Raw genomic sequence first — 15,009 nt, forward strand, 5'->3', positions numbered from 1 at the left:
AGATGCTAGAGATCTTATGTTTAAGAGACCACATTTAATCTTCCTGTTTTGTTGCACTGTAGTAGTTGTTACATTTACTTTTATTAGGTTATTATGTATGACACCTCTATTAGGTTTTACCTTAAATTGTCCTTGGGCAGACACACACACCGTTAATATTGGGTATTTTATTGGGGTCGGGATTCCTATGGATGACTGCCTAGGAGAGAGCGCAGAGAAGCGTGTAAGACTGCGACTCTGCCTCCTGGTCTCAACTCCAGTTTGTCATGGATTAAGTCCACAGAGCCCTGAAATGTTTGCCGAAATGAGATTCGCACCTTCCAAAGTAGGATGAATGCCGTCTCTCTTAATCAGACCAGATTTTCCCCAGAAGGCTGTCCAACTATTCACGAAGCCCACATTGTTTGCTGGGCACCACCAAGACAACCAGTGCTGAAATTATGACATGCGGCTATACATGTCATCATTGATCAGATTGGGGAGGGGACCAGAGAAGATTACGGTGTCCGACATTGTTTTAGCATAACTACACACCGACGCCACATTAAGTTTGGTGCATTCTGATTGGCGTAAACGAACATCATTACCACCGATGTGAATAACAATCCTACTGTATTTACGTTTATTTTTAGCCAGCAGTCTAAGATGCGCCTCAACGTCGCCCGCTCTGGCCCCCGGAATGCATGTGACTGTGGACGCTTCGGTCTCTAAATTCACGTGTCTCATAATAGAGCTACCAATAACCAGAGTTGGCTTCTCAGCGGGTGTCTCGCTGAGTGGGGAATATCTGTTAGATACGTGAACGGGTTGGTGGGGACCTGCAGGTTTCACGTTATGCCCCTTCTGAACAATTGGCTCGGCAAAAGTCTGTTGTTGTTTGGTGTCAGTTTTACGTCGCCCCCTCCATTAACATTTTTCATCAGTGTTCCACAATGTTTATCATCATGAAATTAATATCTACATATGTTATACCATACTTGCACTGCTTACCGTTTTCATACTTTATACATCTTAGCATATTCATACACTCTGTTCATACTGCTCACAGGCTGCTGTGTGTATTCATACCCCTCACTGTTTATTCATCATTCAATTCATTCTATATTTTATTCTAGATTGTGTACATTACTTTTCACTTTACTGCTTGTTGCACTCCTGGTTAGAAGCTAAACTGCATTTCGTTGTCTCAGTACCTGTAATCTGTGCAACAACAATAGAGTTTAATCTAATCTTGAGCAGGAACAAATGTATTTACTTAGTACATAATATGACATTAACGATTAAAACACATGTGTACATTCTTTATAAATGCAAACCGAGACTTTCTGACATTTTGAATCCCCAGTTATATGACCACCTCTCCACTTTTTTAATCGCTCTAGCTATATTCTCCATTACGTATGGGGCATTTCTTCCCCTCATCCAAATAGCCCCATCATCTGCGTACAGAGCCGATTGGATGCATGTGTCAAAGCATGTAAATATATAATTAATCATGATGTTAAATAATATTGGACTGGCTGCACTCCCTTGGGGAATACCATTTCCTATTTCAAAATAATTGGAAATATCTGCTCCAACCTTTACTCTAAATGTCCTGTCTGTTAAAAAGGCCCTCACCCAATTGAACATTCTCCCTCCAATACCCATTCTACCCAATTTGATCAGTAGCCCATCCCTCCACATAGAGTCATACGCCTTTTCAATGTCAAAGTACACTATTGCCATTATCTCTTTCCTTTTCAATGTTTTTTCCACATCGTTACTCACTCTTACTAACGCATCTATTGTGGACCGCCCTTTACGAAATCCGCTCTGAAAACTACTCAGTAGCCCTTTCTGTTCCAGTACATGAGAGCCTACCGACAATGATCTTTTCCATCCATTTACATAGGTGTGATGTAAGAGCTATTGGTCTGTAGTTACTGGGGTTATCTGTATCTTTCCCTGGCTTATTGAATGGTAGCACGATTGCTGTTTTCCACACACTTGGCATATCTCCTTCTCTCCAGATGTTATTGAAAAGACTCAGCACCATTTTCATAGTTTCCATAGGTAACTGTCTAAACATAGCTGGTCTTGTCCTGGGGCTGTATATGCTGTACCTTGTAAGGCTATTTTGAGTTCTGACATTCTAAATTCCACATCAAGAGCTGACCTATTATCCTGTCTCTTCTCCTTCACGTTCTCATTCTCTGCTAGTAACTGCTGTTTTTGCTGCCTATGGATATCACTGAGATGCTCCCCACTATGTACTGCTACAAGTGTCCTTCCTAACATACCTGCCTTCTCTTTATCTGCCACTGCCAGCCTCTCCCCATCAACCAAAGCTGGAATTTTAAGGGATTTCCTTTTCCCACTCATCTGCTTAAACATGGACCAGACATCACCTAATGTTACTCCTCTGCCAATGGTAGACCACAATTCTCTCCATGTTCTCTTTTGTGTATATTTAATTGTCCTTCGAGCAGCTGCCCTTTTCCTTTGATACTCTAGAACATTATTTTGTGTCATGTCTTTCTTTAATTCTCTAAATGCATTGCTCCGCTCTTTATTAGCCCTGCTGCATTCCTCATTCCACCATGGCACCACTTTCTTCCTACCCTTGGTTGTTGCTTTGGGTATACTGTTCTGCATTTAGTATATGTTATGTTATTTGGCTTGTAATTACCTCTATGCTTCCCTCTGATGTTAGCAGGTATACCGACTCCTCACACCATATCCTACATTTCCACCAATCGGCTTTAGCAAAGCACCACCTGGTTATTACACCTCCTTCCTGCATATATACATTATTATTCATTTTAGTAAGCACTGGATAATGGTCATTTCCTACAGTGGAGTTATTCAAAACAAACCATTTGCATGTATGAACCAAACAGTTTGACACTAATGTCAGATCCAGGCATGAGACTTTCCCCCTGTGTACATCTACTCTTGTGCCATGTCCATCATTAAGGCATACCAGTGTTCTTTCCTCCAGCATTTCTTCCACTATATTTCCGTTACTGTCTGTATGGTTGCTGCCCCATAGACTGTTGTGTGCATTGAAATCACCACACCAAACTTCCTTCCTATGTTTATTTCCTGCTATTTCTTTAAATATATCAGTGGTTAGATTTGGACATGGGTTGTATAAATTGATTATCCTAATGTTATCTTGTTTTCTAGGATTTCAGATTTCCACTATAATACAGTCTTATCAGGAGATTGCACCACCCTATATGCCACACCATCTTTGAGAAATGACTGCAGGATCTCAGGTATGCAAAGTGGACAGGTAGGCGAGAAAGGCTTTTTTGAGTCTCAGAGACCAAGGTCCTTAACACTTTGCATACATTGACTGCACGACTTCAGGTCTGCAATGTGGACAGTACACCTCAAATACATCACTACACAACCTGTGGTATTTGAAAATAAGGGAATGACATGTTTATAATATGCTGCAAAACACAACAGATATGCAGGGTTGCGAGTCTGTTTCTAAGGCCATTTTATTTTTGCTAGTCTGATCATTTCAACAAGAGAATAGGATCAAACTGAAAACATTGTAAATATGTTCTAGATACATGAATCATTGGTTCTTTTAGACCAGAACAGACTGCTAACTCAACAGGAACTATCAAAAACATCCCAATCAAAGTTTAAAGTCACAACATTAACTACTCGGCAGATTAATGAACAGTGAAACTCGCTCATGGCCTTTAAGGTGAATACTTTAAGAAATTGTTTTCCCACACTCTTAACACCACTATGGTTTTAAGAGTGTGTGAACACGAAGATGTGATTTGAGAGCATCTGATCTAGTGAACGTTTTCCCACACTCTTCACACCAGTTCGGATTTTCTCGAGTATGAATACGGTGATGTGTTTTGAGATGACTTGATGTAGTGAAAGTTTTCCCACACTCTTCACAGCTGTAAGGTTTTTCTCCAGTATGAATACGTTGATGTGTTTTGAGATAACTTGATGTAGTGAAAGTTGTCCCGCACTCTTCACACCAGTACGGTTTTTCTCCAGTATGAATACGGTGATGTGATCTGAGAGCACTTGATGTAGTGAAAGTTGTCCCACACTCTTCACAGCTGTATGGTTTTTCTCCAGTATGAATACGGTGATGTGTTTTGAGATTACTTGATGTAGTGAACGTTTTCCCACACTCTTCACACCAGTACGGTTTTTCTCCAGTGTGAATACGTTGATGTGTTTTGAGATAACTTGATGTAGTGAAAGTTGCCCCACACTCTTCACAGCTGTATGGTTTTTCTCCAGTATGAACACGAAGATGTGATTTGAGAGCATCTGATCTCGTGAACGTTTTCCCACACTCTTCACACCAGTACGGTTTTTCTCCAGTATGAATACGGTGATGTGTTTTGAGATGACTTGATCTAGTGAAAGTTGTCCCACACTCTTCACAGCTGTATGGTTTTTCTCCAGTATGAATACGGTGATGTGTTTTGAGATGACTTGATCTAGTGAAAGTTGTCCCACACTCTTCACAGCTGTATGGTTTTTCTCCAGTATGAATACGTTGATGTGTTTTGAGATAACTTGATGTAGTGAAAGTTGTCCCGCACTCTTCACAGCTGTAAGGTTTTTTTCCAGTATGAATACGTTGATGTGATTTGAGATCACTTGATCTAGTGAAAGTTGTCCCACACTCTTCACAGCTGTACGGTTTTTCTCCAGTATGAATACGTTGATGTGATTTAAGAGCACCTGATGTAGTGAAAGTTGTCCCACACTCTTCACAGCTGTAAGGTTTTTCTCCAGTGTGAATACGTTGATGTGATTTGAGAGCACCTGATGTAGTGAAAGTTTTCCCACACTCTTCACAGCTATATGGTTTTTCTCCCGTGTGAATATGCAGGTGGCTCTTTAAATGTTCAGATGTTGTAAAGGATTTGTCACATTGCTGACAGCTGTGACGTCTCTCTCTTCCTTTCGGTTTCTAGAACAGACGGACAGAGAAAGAGAGAAAGTCAATCTAAAAAGCATGTGTGTGTTAACACAATAAAAACTCACTTAATATAAACCTTGAGTTAACAAAATACTACTTATCAACTGTTTGTGTTTATTATATTTGTATTATATTTGATACAGTAATACAGCAATATTCTAACCAAAGTATATACCAGAGGTGGGGGACTCGAGTCACATGACTTGACTCGAGTCACATGACTTGACTCGCATATTTTTTGACTTGAGACTTGCTTGACTAACATTGATAAAAGACTCGACTTGACTTTGAATTCATGACTTGAGACTTGACTTAGGCTTGAGACAGATGACTCGAAAGGACTTTACTTTTTAAAATAAAATATTTGCATTTACTAAGCCCCTAGAGGGCAATGAAAAAAAAAGAAAAGAGAAAGTATCTCGTTCGCAGTAGAAAGTAGGAAGTGGAGCGCACAGGAGACAGCCGTTTCATTGCAGACTGTTATGTTTATGTGGGGAAATACATACATTATTTGAGATATATTTCAAACTCGGACGTCATTTTAGGGACATTTCGACCAGGGGTGTAGAGTTATTTGTTCAAGCACCAGATCGGCAACACAGGAGAGTCTGTGACTCAGTATCTGCTGCCCACAGCTGTTTTATAGAAGAAAAACCTCCTTCACTTCATGAAATCTCTGCAGCACCAGGAGGCAGTAACGTGTAACTCAGCAGAATCTCAGAAGAGCAGTACCAGCCGCAAAGAGCTGTGCCTTCACTGTGTTTACCTTCATTAGAACAGCTAGCGAGCGACCGCAGGCTGCTACGTTTTAACCACACGCACCTCTATACACACACACACACACACACTATACTGCCCAATTATTCCCCCTATTGCCTGTTTTATGATTTCAGAGCCCCACTCTTCATTGTTGTTAATGTTGAAAATAAAACCCTAGTTTCATAACCACTGTCTTTTAACTGATTTAAATGCGGAAACTGGGGTTATTCATCAGAATTTCGTAGGACTTGACTTGCTTGACTCTCACCCCAGTAACTTGAGACTTGCACATGGATGACTTACTCCCACCCCTGGTATTCAGGAGACAGAGGGAGACGGCATCCTGTCACTGCGAGTCTCAGTATGCTCCGTTCGTCTTGTTTTAGTTTTTTTGGTCTAATTATTGTCTAAACTTTATTGTGTCTGTATGAAACGTCATTTTGAGAGACCATGCTTTTGATCCTGTGAATTACATTTGCCTTCTGCAGAACATGTCTGGCCATTCAACTTTCCAAGACACACCTGAGTGACAGCACGAACAGGTATGGCGAGGAGCCCCGGCCTCTACGCTGCTACAGCCGCGAGGCTATGCTAGAGCTAAAATGCGATCGGCTTCCTACGAATACACCAAGCCACCTGTGCTCTTCGATATTGGATGAAATCTCTCGGGAGCCGGTTAGAAACACCAGGAAAAAGAGATGAGGAAGGAGGGGAGGCGTTCAGAATCGCCTACGGCGGAGATTCAGCCGGCCACCACTTCCATCCATCATTCTCACAAACCTGCGCTCATTGAGCAACAACGTGGACACACTAAGGACATACACAAGGTACCGTCATGAATTTCTTGAGGCCTCTTTATTATGTTTCACGGAAAGTTGGCTACAATCTACAAAGCCTGAATCTCTCTTTGAAGTACCTGGATTCACCCTTGTTCGAGCAGACAGTGATGCGAACTCGGGGGAAACCAGAAGAGGCGGTATTTGTGTGTATATTAATGATCTGTAGTGCCGATCATACTCAGCCAAATGTAAAACCTGCAATCCCAACATAGAAATTCTCGGCATGACGTTAAGACCCTTTTATCTGCCCAGAGAATTCGGGTGTATTTTACTGTTTGTTGTTTATGTGCCTCCCAGCGGCAGAGGACACTGTGTTCACGAGCTACAACTCAGCCACTGGCAATAATGCTCTGGGACCTGAAGCAATGTCGCCTGGAGACTGTGTTACCTGGGTTCCAGCAGTATGTTAGGGATCACAGCAGGAAAGAGAATATCCTGGACAAATGCTTTGTTAATGATAAAGGAGCCAATAGAGGTTTCTCAATACTTAAATTTCCCCTCCTCGACTCCTATCCTCGATACTTAGTCCCGCCCACAGGAGATGCGAGCGGAGGACTGAGGAGGGGAACTGAGGGAGGGGAACTGAGGGAGGGGAACCGAGGAGAGAGGGGAAGCAGCAGGCGGTTAGAGAAATGAGAACTCCTCTCCTCTGAGCGGTCATTTTAAAGAGACGTCCATTAATGAGGACAGGAGACACAGCAGCCCTCTGTCTGATGTGTTCATGATGACTTATATATTTACTTTGAATTCATTCACAGTGCGGTATAATGAGACAATAACAGGCTACAGATGCGGACACACACACATTTATATAAATATATACAATTTCAGAATCAAACAAGTATGAGAGCACTCTCATAATGACGTAACACAATCGGAGACTGGATATATCCCCCCCCCCCTCTCTCTGGTCGCTGAAATGGGGAATTTCAATTACGGGCCAAAAGTTGTATTTACACATAGGCTATTAAAAGAGGACACCAAACCAACTGAGACCCGTCTGTCCGCCGTACGCACTGTACAACACACACACTTTAAAACACACACAGTACAACACACACACAGACTGTACCCCACACACACCTACACACTGTACCACACACACCTACTACAGCTCGTAAAGCATAATCAGGCTACAGCCGTTGTGTATTTTATTATGTGAAGCACTAAATGGTCTTAGAAAAATATCGACTAAAGCAAATAAAGAGAGTAGGCCTGTTATACTGAGTGATATATATTATACACTAGCGGTGTAACGGTATACGTACCCGTACCGTTCGGTTCACGTGTGTACCGAACGAACATACCGTTAAACGTAAAAAAATTGAGAACGTGAACAACTTCTTGGAATCAATCTCAGGTTTCCTCAGCATTCAGAGTAATTTGCTCACATTGGGTTCAACGCGTCAGAGCGAGCAAGTCATTTAATTGGACGAGAGGCATACTATGAGAGCTGGTCAGAGGGATGCGTTCAAATTTAGTCAGTCATTTGAGGAACTAGCGAAATGGCGAACGCAAATAAAGTTGAGCTCGAAAATCCTTCAGCATCATTGAAGTCTCCGGTTTGGGAACATTTTGGTTTTGCAGTTACGTACAAGGATGACAGGCAAAGACAGGTGGACCGAACCAAAGCTGTTTGTCGGCATTTTTCAACTAACAATTGTTACGCGGCTGGCAATACATCAAACTTGCACTCATTTGAAAAGGCATCACCCGAACGTGAATATCACCGGTACCAAAAGACTGAAGTGCAAACCCAACTCCCGCTAGCATTTAAGCCTCCACCACTCGCAAAAAGTTTAGACCGAGCCAAAGCTATTACAAACGCCAAATATCCTTATGTTGCCATGTTAGCAAAGCGCTACCTGGCTGTATCTGCTACCTCTGTCCCTAGAGAGGGTGTTCTCCACAGCAGGAGACATTGTTAGTGCCAGCAGATCTGCCCTTTTCAGCAAGCAATGTGGACAAGTACATTTTTCTTTAAAAAAAACATGAAAATACAATGACAAGCAAGTCCTAATGTCAAACTGGCTGCTTAGGTACTAGTACAGTACAGTTCAAATACAGATTATTTCAGTTCATCGAAATGCTGCCCCTTAATGTTTATTATATTTTGTATTTATTTGAGTGAATATTCAGTTTAATAATAATTAAAAACCCAAAACTAATAGTTTATGTTGTGTGAGTACTAGTGCAGTAAAGTTCAAATACAGATTATTACAGTTCATCAAAATGCTGCACCTTAATGTTTCTTTTATTATATTTTATATTTATTTGAGTTAATACATTATTCAAAGTTTAATAATAATACAAATATATATATATATATGTTATGTGATAATTTTTTCTGCTGTACCGAAAACGTAATGAACCGTTGACCTAAAAACCGAGGTAGGTACCGAACCGAAATGTTTGTGAACCGTTACACCCCTATTATACACACTGCTCTGCTTTCTGCACGGACCTCACAGCTGTTCTCTCTGGAAACATCGCAACGTGATGAAAGCAGTTTCTAAAATAATATCCAGGGGATGCATGCAGAGCTGTCATTGGCTGAGATAAGTCCGGCCGTGCATCACGCCTCCACCGTTCCCGGAAATGCATCCGTGGAGGACCCATCAGTGTCTCCTCGGTTAGAGCTCCTCCAGAGAGCCTCCTCGATGCTCGATCCTTATTTAGAGAAATGACATGTCCTTCAAAATGGCGCGCTGAAATTCATTACCGGGTCACTACCGGAGGACCGAGGAGTCGAGGAGGGGAAATTTCAGTATTGAGAAACCTATTATGTGTCTAAATACAGAACACCAATACTGAACTCTGATCATAATGTTGTGAATATGATACCAGTGTATAAGACCAAACTGAAGGGAAGTCAACCAGAAAAGAAAGTAATAAGGACATGGACAAATGAAAGTAGGGAACAGTTGAAAGCCTGTTTTGATTGGGACATTTTTCAGGAAGGTTCACTAGATGAAATAACTACTGTTACCAAAGACTATTAGGGATGCTCCGATTGCCAATTTTGGGGCCGATCGCCGGAATCAGTATCGGCCGATGCCGATTGCCGATCCGATGGAGTGGGCGGGGCCTAACATTTAAAGTGATGTTTAAAGAGCAACTTCCAGGTTAAAGACACCTGTGAATAAATGTGTAGGAAAATGATGAATACACTAGATTTTCAAAAAAAAAATACAGAAATATACACTACAGTGACATCTGGCGTCGTTTTTGTAAGAAATGTTCACTTCCGCTTAAAAAAGCCTCGGCACGTGACCTCCCGCGTGTGACGTAACACGGGGGACACAAGGGGGAGAGCGGCCGGTGTAACGTATTAATAAACATAGATCCCAATGCTAGTTTCGACAAAGAAGACAGAGGAAGTTGAACATGAATATTCGAATGTCGCTTCGAGCGATAAAAACTCTTTTGATGACGGCAAGACGCCCGCCTGGCTGGAATTAGAAATATATTGTGAGGAAGTGCACACTGACCTGAGCTCCAGGGGTCTCTTTGTTCTCCTCCATGCTGCTCTCAGTTCTCCGGATGGGTCTCTGAAATAATCAACACAACTACAGCTGACACAAAACAAGACAACTCAATACAACCGACAGACACAACAAAACTAATCTACAGCTACTTCGTAGGTTCATAGCAGATGTGAGAAGTAACTAAGTACATTTACTCAAGTACTGTACTTAAGTACTATTTAGAGGTACTTTTACTTTACTTGAATATTTCCATGTAATGCTACTTTGTCTGCGACAACAGGAGACAGTAATAAAGCTGCTTTCATTCATCCTGTAACATAAAGGAGGTACCTAACAGAAACCAGAATGCTAACGGTAATAAAGAAGAGTTACCGTACTAAAACCACACACACACACACACACACACACACACACACACACACACCTTCTTTTAAGCTGGAAACACTGAGAAGACCACAGAGCTGCTTCAGGTCCTCTCGGGGAACACTGGGTCCTGATGAAGACCACAGAGCTGCTTCAGGTCCTCTCTGGGAACACTGGGCCCTGATGAAGACCACAGAGCTGCTTCAGGTCCTCTCGGGGAACACTGGGTCCTGATGAAGACCACAGACCTGCTTCAGGTCCTATCTGGGGACACTGGGTCCAGATGAAGACCACAGAGCTGCTTCAGGTCCTCTCTGGGGACACTGGGTCCTGATGAAGACCACAGACCTGCTTCAGGTCCTATCTGGGGACACTGGGTCCAGATGAAGACCACAGAGCTGCTTCAGGTCCTCTCTGGGGACACTGGGTCCTGATGAAGACCACAGACCTGCTTCAGGTCCTCTCTGGGAACACTGGGTCCTGATGAAGACCACAGAGCTGCTTCAGGTCCTCTCTGGGGACACTGGGTCCTGATGAAGACCACAGACCTGCTTCAGGTCCTCTCTGGGAACACTGGGTCCTGATGAAGACCACAGAGCTGCTTCAGGTCCTCTCTGGGGACACTGGGTCCTGATGAAGACCACAGAGCTGCTTCAGGTCCTCTCTGGGGACACTGGGTCCTGATGAAGACCACAGACCTGCTTCAGGTCCTCTCTGGGGACACTGGGTCCTGATGAAGACCACAGAGCTGCTTCAGGTCTTCTCTGGGGACACTGGGTCCTGATGAAGACCACAGAGCTGCTTCAGGTCTTCTCTGGGGACACTGGGTCCTGATGAAGACCACAGAGCTGCTTCAGGTGGAAAACTGTCAGGAGTTAAGATGAGGAATTCAAAAAGTTTATTCAATGATATGTTCCATTTTTAGATGCTTATATTTAGTGTTTTATCACATCATGTGCAGTGCCTTGTCTCATCTATGCTGCTGTGACGTAAACATGTTCCAAATTGATCCATTTAGTAAATGTGATGTTAAGCAGAGGAGAAAATGATACAAAGGTCAGATAGTTATTAACATTACATGCAAATGACTTTAACCATTACGATAACAAGTTGGTTTTCTGTATAAATTATTATTAATACAATACAAATATTTAGATATAATTCATCATAATCTGTGTCGCAACTTACATTCTAACTTACAGTTTGTTCACTTTTATTTGATTAAAATGACTTTATTCACATAAAAAGTGACAATAACGGTTGTTTGAACCACGGTTATAACGCTATCTGTGTCATTAACTATCACTAAGTTAACACAGAAAGCAAACATTAGCAAGTAAGACTGTTTAATGTACTCCATGTATACAGTATTTTCTGTATATTGTGTATTCTTTAGATACTCTAGTGATATGTGTCCCGTGTGTAAACTTGCTGCTAATGCTTCATTTTTATTATATCTTATTGTATCTTTTAAATATGCTTAACTTGCGTAATGCCTGAAAACACTTCTGCTGTGACACAATCATTTCTAAGTTTAAGGTAAATAATTATTTTAATAAAGTATATGTATTTATCTAATGAGCTAAACCGTCGCTTAGCTTAGCGTTAGCTGCTAACTGAAGAACCCCATTCATTTCAATGGGAAAAATGCTATATATTGAAAACTTCAATGGGAAAAATAAGCATATATTTAAAACTATATCTATGGTAAAGAGCACCAACACAACAACTCAAACTGTCTTAAAGACAACTGGTGTAATAAATAACTAAAATAAAGTCAGCTTAGCATTACAAATCAACTGTTACTCACCCAGAGCCGAACTGGAATAATAACTGTAGCTGTTAGCTGTTAGCTGTTAGCTTTAAGAATTTAGCTGTTAACCGATAGCTTTTAGACGTTGCATGTTAGACTTTAGCTTTTAGACTGTAGCTGTTAGCCGATGGCTTTTAGACTGTAGCTGTTAGCCAATAGCTTTTAGCATTTATTTAAAGATAATTTGAGACTATTTTTGGCGCACATTTTAAAGTTTTTTTGTGAGTTTCTTTCTTCCAATATTACAGCTGTGTTAAAAAAGATTACTTCTGATTCGTGATTAACTGTAAACTAAGCAAACAGGTGTAAATACACTTAATGAAACCTCTGCGTGTGTTTAATCCACTCACCACCTCTTCTTCTTCTTCTTCTTTTTCTTCTTCTTTTTCTTCTTCTTCTCTCGGTTTATTCTTCTTCTTCTTCTCTTGCTTTTCTTCTTCTTCTCTTGCTTTTTAGCGGATTGCAAACAACTTAAAACGTGCATACCGCCACCTACTGTCCATGAGTATGTATCATCACATCATTCCAACTCTTTAACTTATGCTCTAATCAAAATTAAATTACAAATAAATAAATAAATCAATACAACCATGAAATAAATAAAACAAAAAACAAATCTATGTTCTTTCCTGACCTAATGTTAAATTCTTTTTCCTACCCCAGTTTCACTCAAGAATTGAAACAGTGGCTTTCTGGTAGCTCTTACTCCCTCTCCTTTTGTTCCCAAAACACCAACCACACTCCACTCCCTCTCTGCCTCTAAAACTTCATCCTTTAGTTTTTCTCTTTCAGCTTTATAGATGTCACAGTGTAACAAGATATGTTCTACATCTTCTTTTACTGCACAGTTCCCACACTTGTTACTGTCACTTTTCCCCATGACCCACAGCGTACCATTCAAAGCTGTGTGATTTATTCTGAGTCTAGTCATCATGATTTCCTCCCTTCTATTTCTTTCTTTATGAATATTAATTGTAATTGTCTTTTGTACTTTATGATAGTCCTTGCCTTTCTGGTCTTTCTTTCTGCCAGATCTCCATCCCTTTCTTCTTAATTACTGCTTTTCCTTCTCCTTTACCAAGTTGAACTGGTAATGTTATTTGCTTTTGTTGTGCACTTTTTAGTAATTTATCAGCACACTTGTTCCCTTTCACCCCCTCATGCACACTCGTTCCCTTTCCCCCCCTCATGAGCAGGCACCCAGCAGAACTGCAGATCTATGCCGCTTATGTGCAGTCTTAACAGGCTCTGATTCAGTTCTATGAGAATGTCTTCCCTAGTAGTTGTTGTTGATTGTATGCTTTGTAATATGGACAATGAATCTGTGCATATCACCACCCTATCTGGTCTGACCTCTTCAACCCACTGCAATCCTATTATTACAGCAAGCATTTCTGCTGTATACACTGATAATTGATCAGACGTTCTTTTTAAAATAGATATTTTAAAGTCTGGGATGTATATGCCAACTCCAACACACTCTTCCTTGTTCTTAGAACCATCTGTATACATTTGTAGGTAATTGTAGTACTTTTCGTTCAGATACTCGTTTTAATTCCCACTTCATTTATTTGCCACTCTTTTTTCCTTTCTACAATACTCACATCTATTTTAGCTTCTGGGAACAGCCATGGGGGAACACTGCTAAATGGGGTTGCTTTGGCAAGCGTGATATTCTCCACTCCATATGCCCTCGTTCTTTCCTTACTCATCCAGCCAAACCCACGTCCCTGGAATTTTGCATATTCCCAGCAATCCTGTAATATTCTGTTTGAAATATTTTCTTCTCCACTTCCTTGTAGCCTGACCCAGTATGACAGAGCAAGCCTCTCTCTTCTGATCTCCAGAGGCGTCTCTCGTACTTCTATCAGAACTGCATTGATAGGGGATGACTTTATCGCTCCAATACACAGCCGATAACGAAAATAGGAAACAGTTGGCCGAAAACCGAATGCCGAAAATGATTAATAGAAATAGAAATATATATATAAATATATATATAATGTATACATTTTTTACCAATGTTGTTCAGCTACCTGATTATGGAAAAAGACATGATTATGGCAAAACTTAACTTAAATAATAATCACTATTATGGGTCCATAAAACATTTATTCAGCACTTTTGAATGCATACAGTACATTAATTCCAAGTCAAGTGCATTTTCTTTTCTCTGTAGGATAACTACAACAAAGTGCATTCAGAACAAAGCCAAGGTGCTTTAAAACTGCATAAACATCTAGGCCAGTAGGCCTACAACAAAATAGTGTAGATAAAGACTGTAACAGCCAGGCCTTCAACAACAACAAATGCAGCTATAAGTTTGGTAACCTAACGTGTTGTTGTGATGACGTAATCAAAACGCAGCGACAAGCAAGGCGCGCGACCATGCTCGCAGCTGGCTCACAGCCAACAGGCTTGTTTGAGACAAGCGAGACCTGCGCAGACCTGCGCAATTTCGATCAACGTCTTGTTCGTGCGTTGCATGATGGTTAGTCATTTTGTCCGACTTGCTCTGGAGGCTCGATCACATGAGACGTTGAAATCTCGCGGGACAAAGACGCCCGCAGCCTTGAGAGCGAGGCGCGGCGAGGCGGCGCAGTTCCTCTCCACGGGCTGCGGAAGCAAAATGCTTGATGGGAAAGGACTCGCTGGTATCTCCAGCTGAGCGCTCATTGGTGGGTTTTACCCCGTGCTGCTGATGAAGCTCTCCAATTGGCTCGGCAAAAGTCTGTTGTTGTTTGGTGTCAGTTTTACGTCGCCCCCTCCATTAACATTTTTCAT

The 15,009-nt window shown here is 41.3% G+C and overlaps 2 protein-coding genes across 2 annotated transcripts in view; both read right to left on the bottom strand.

Moving 5' to 3' along the window:
• LOC307032710 (general transcription factor II-I repeat domain-containing protein 2-like) overlaps nt 1-5,780 on the bottom strand; it is a 56,679-nt gene extending 50,899 nt beyond the window's left edge. The window contains exon 1 of the mRNA XM_079670877.1: nt 5,619-5,780. The gene's annotated coding sequence lies outside the window, so the exon portion shown is untranslated. The remainder of the gene's footprint in view (nt 1-5,618) is intronic.
• Nucleotides 3,477-10,772, bottom strand: LOC307032712 (uncharacterized protein). Its single transcript, XM_079670882.1, has 3 exons — nt 10,474-10,772; nt 10,053-10,112; nt 3,477-4,954 (listed from the first exon to the last, which is right to left on the bottom strand). The coding sequence occupies exons 2-3, from the start codon at nt 10,083-10,085 to the stop codon at nt 3,752-3,754; spliced, it is 1,236 nt and encodes a 411-aa protein (XP_079527008.1). The 5' UTR covers nt 10,086-10,112; nt 10,474-10,772; the 3' UTR covers nt 3,477-3,751.
• Between the last annotated feature and the right edge of the window lie 4,237 nt (nt 10,773-15,009).

Source organism: Notothenia rossii (genome assembly GCF_949606895.1).
Source record: "Notothenia rossii genome assembly, chromosome: 3".
Classification (NCBI taxonomy): domain Eukaryota; kingdom Metazoa; phylum Chordata; class Actinopteri; order Perciformes; family Nototheniidae; genus Notothenia; species Notothenia rossii.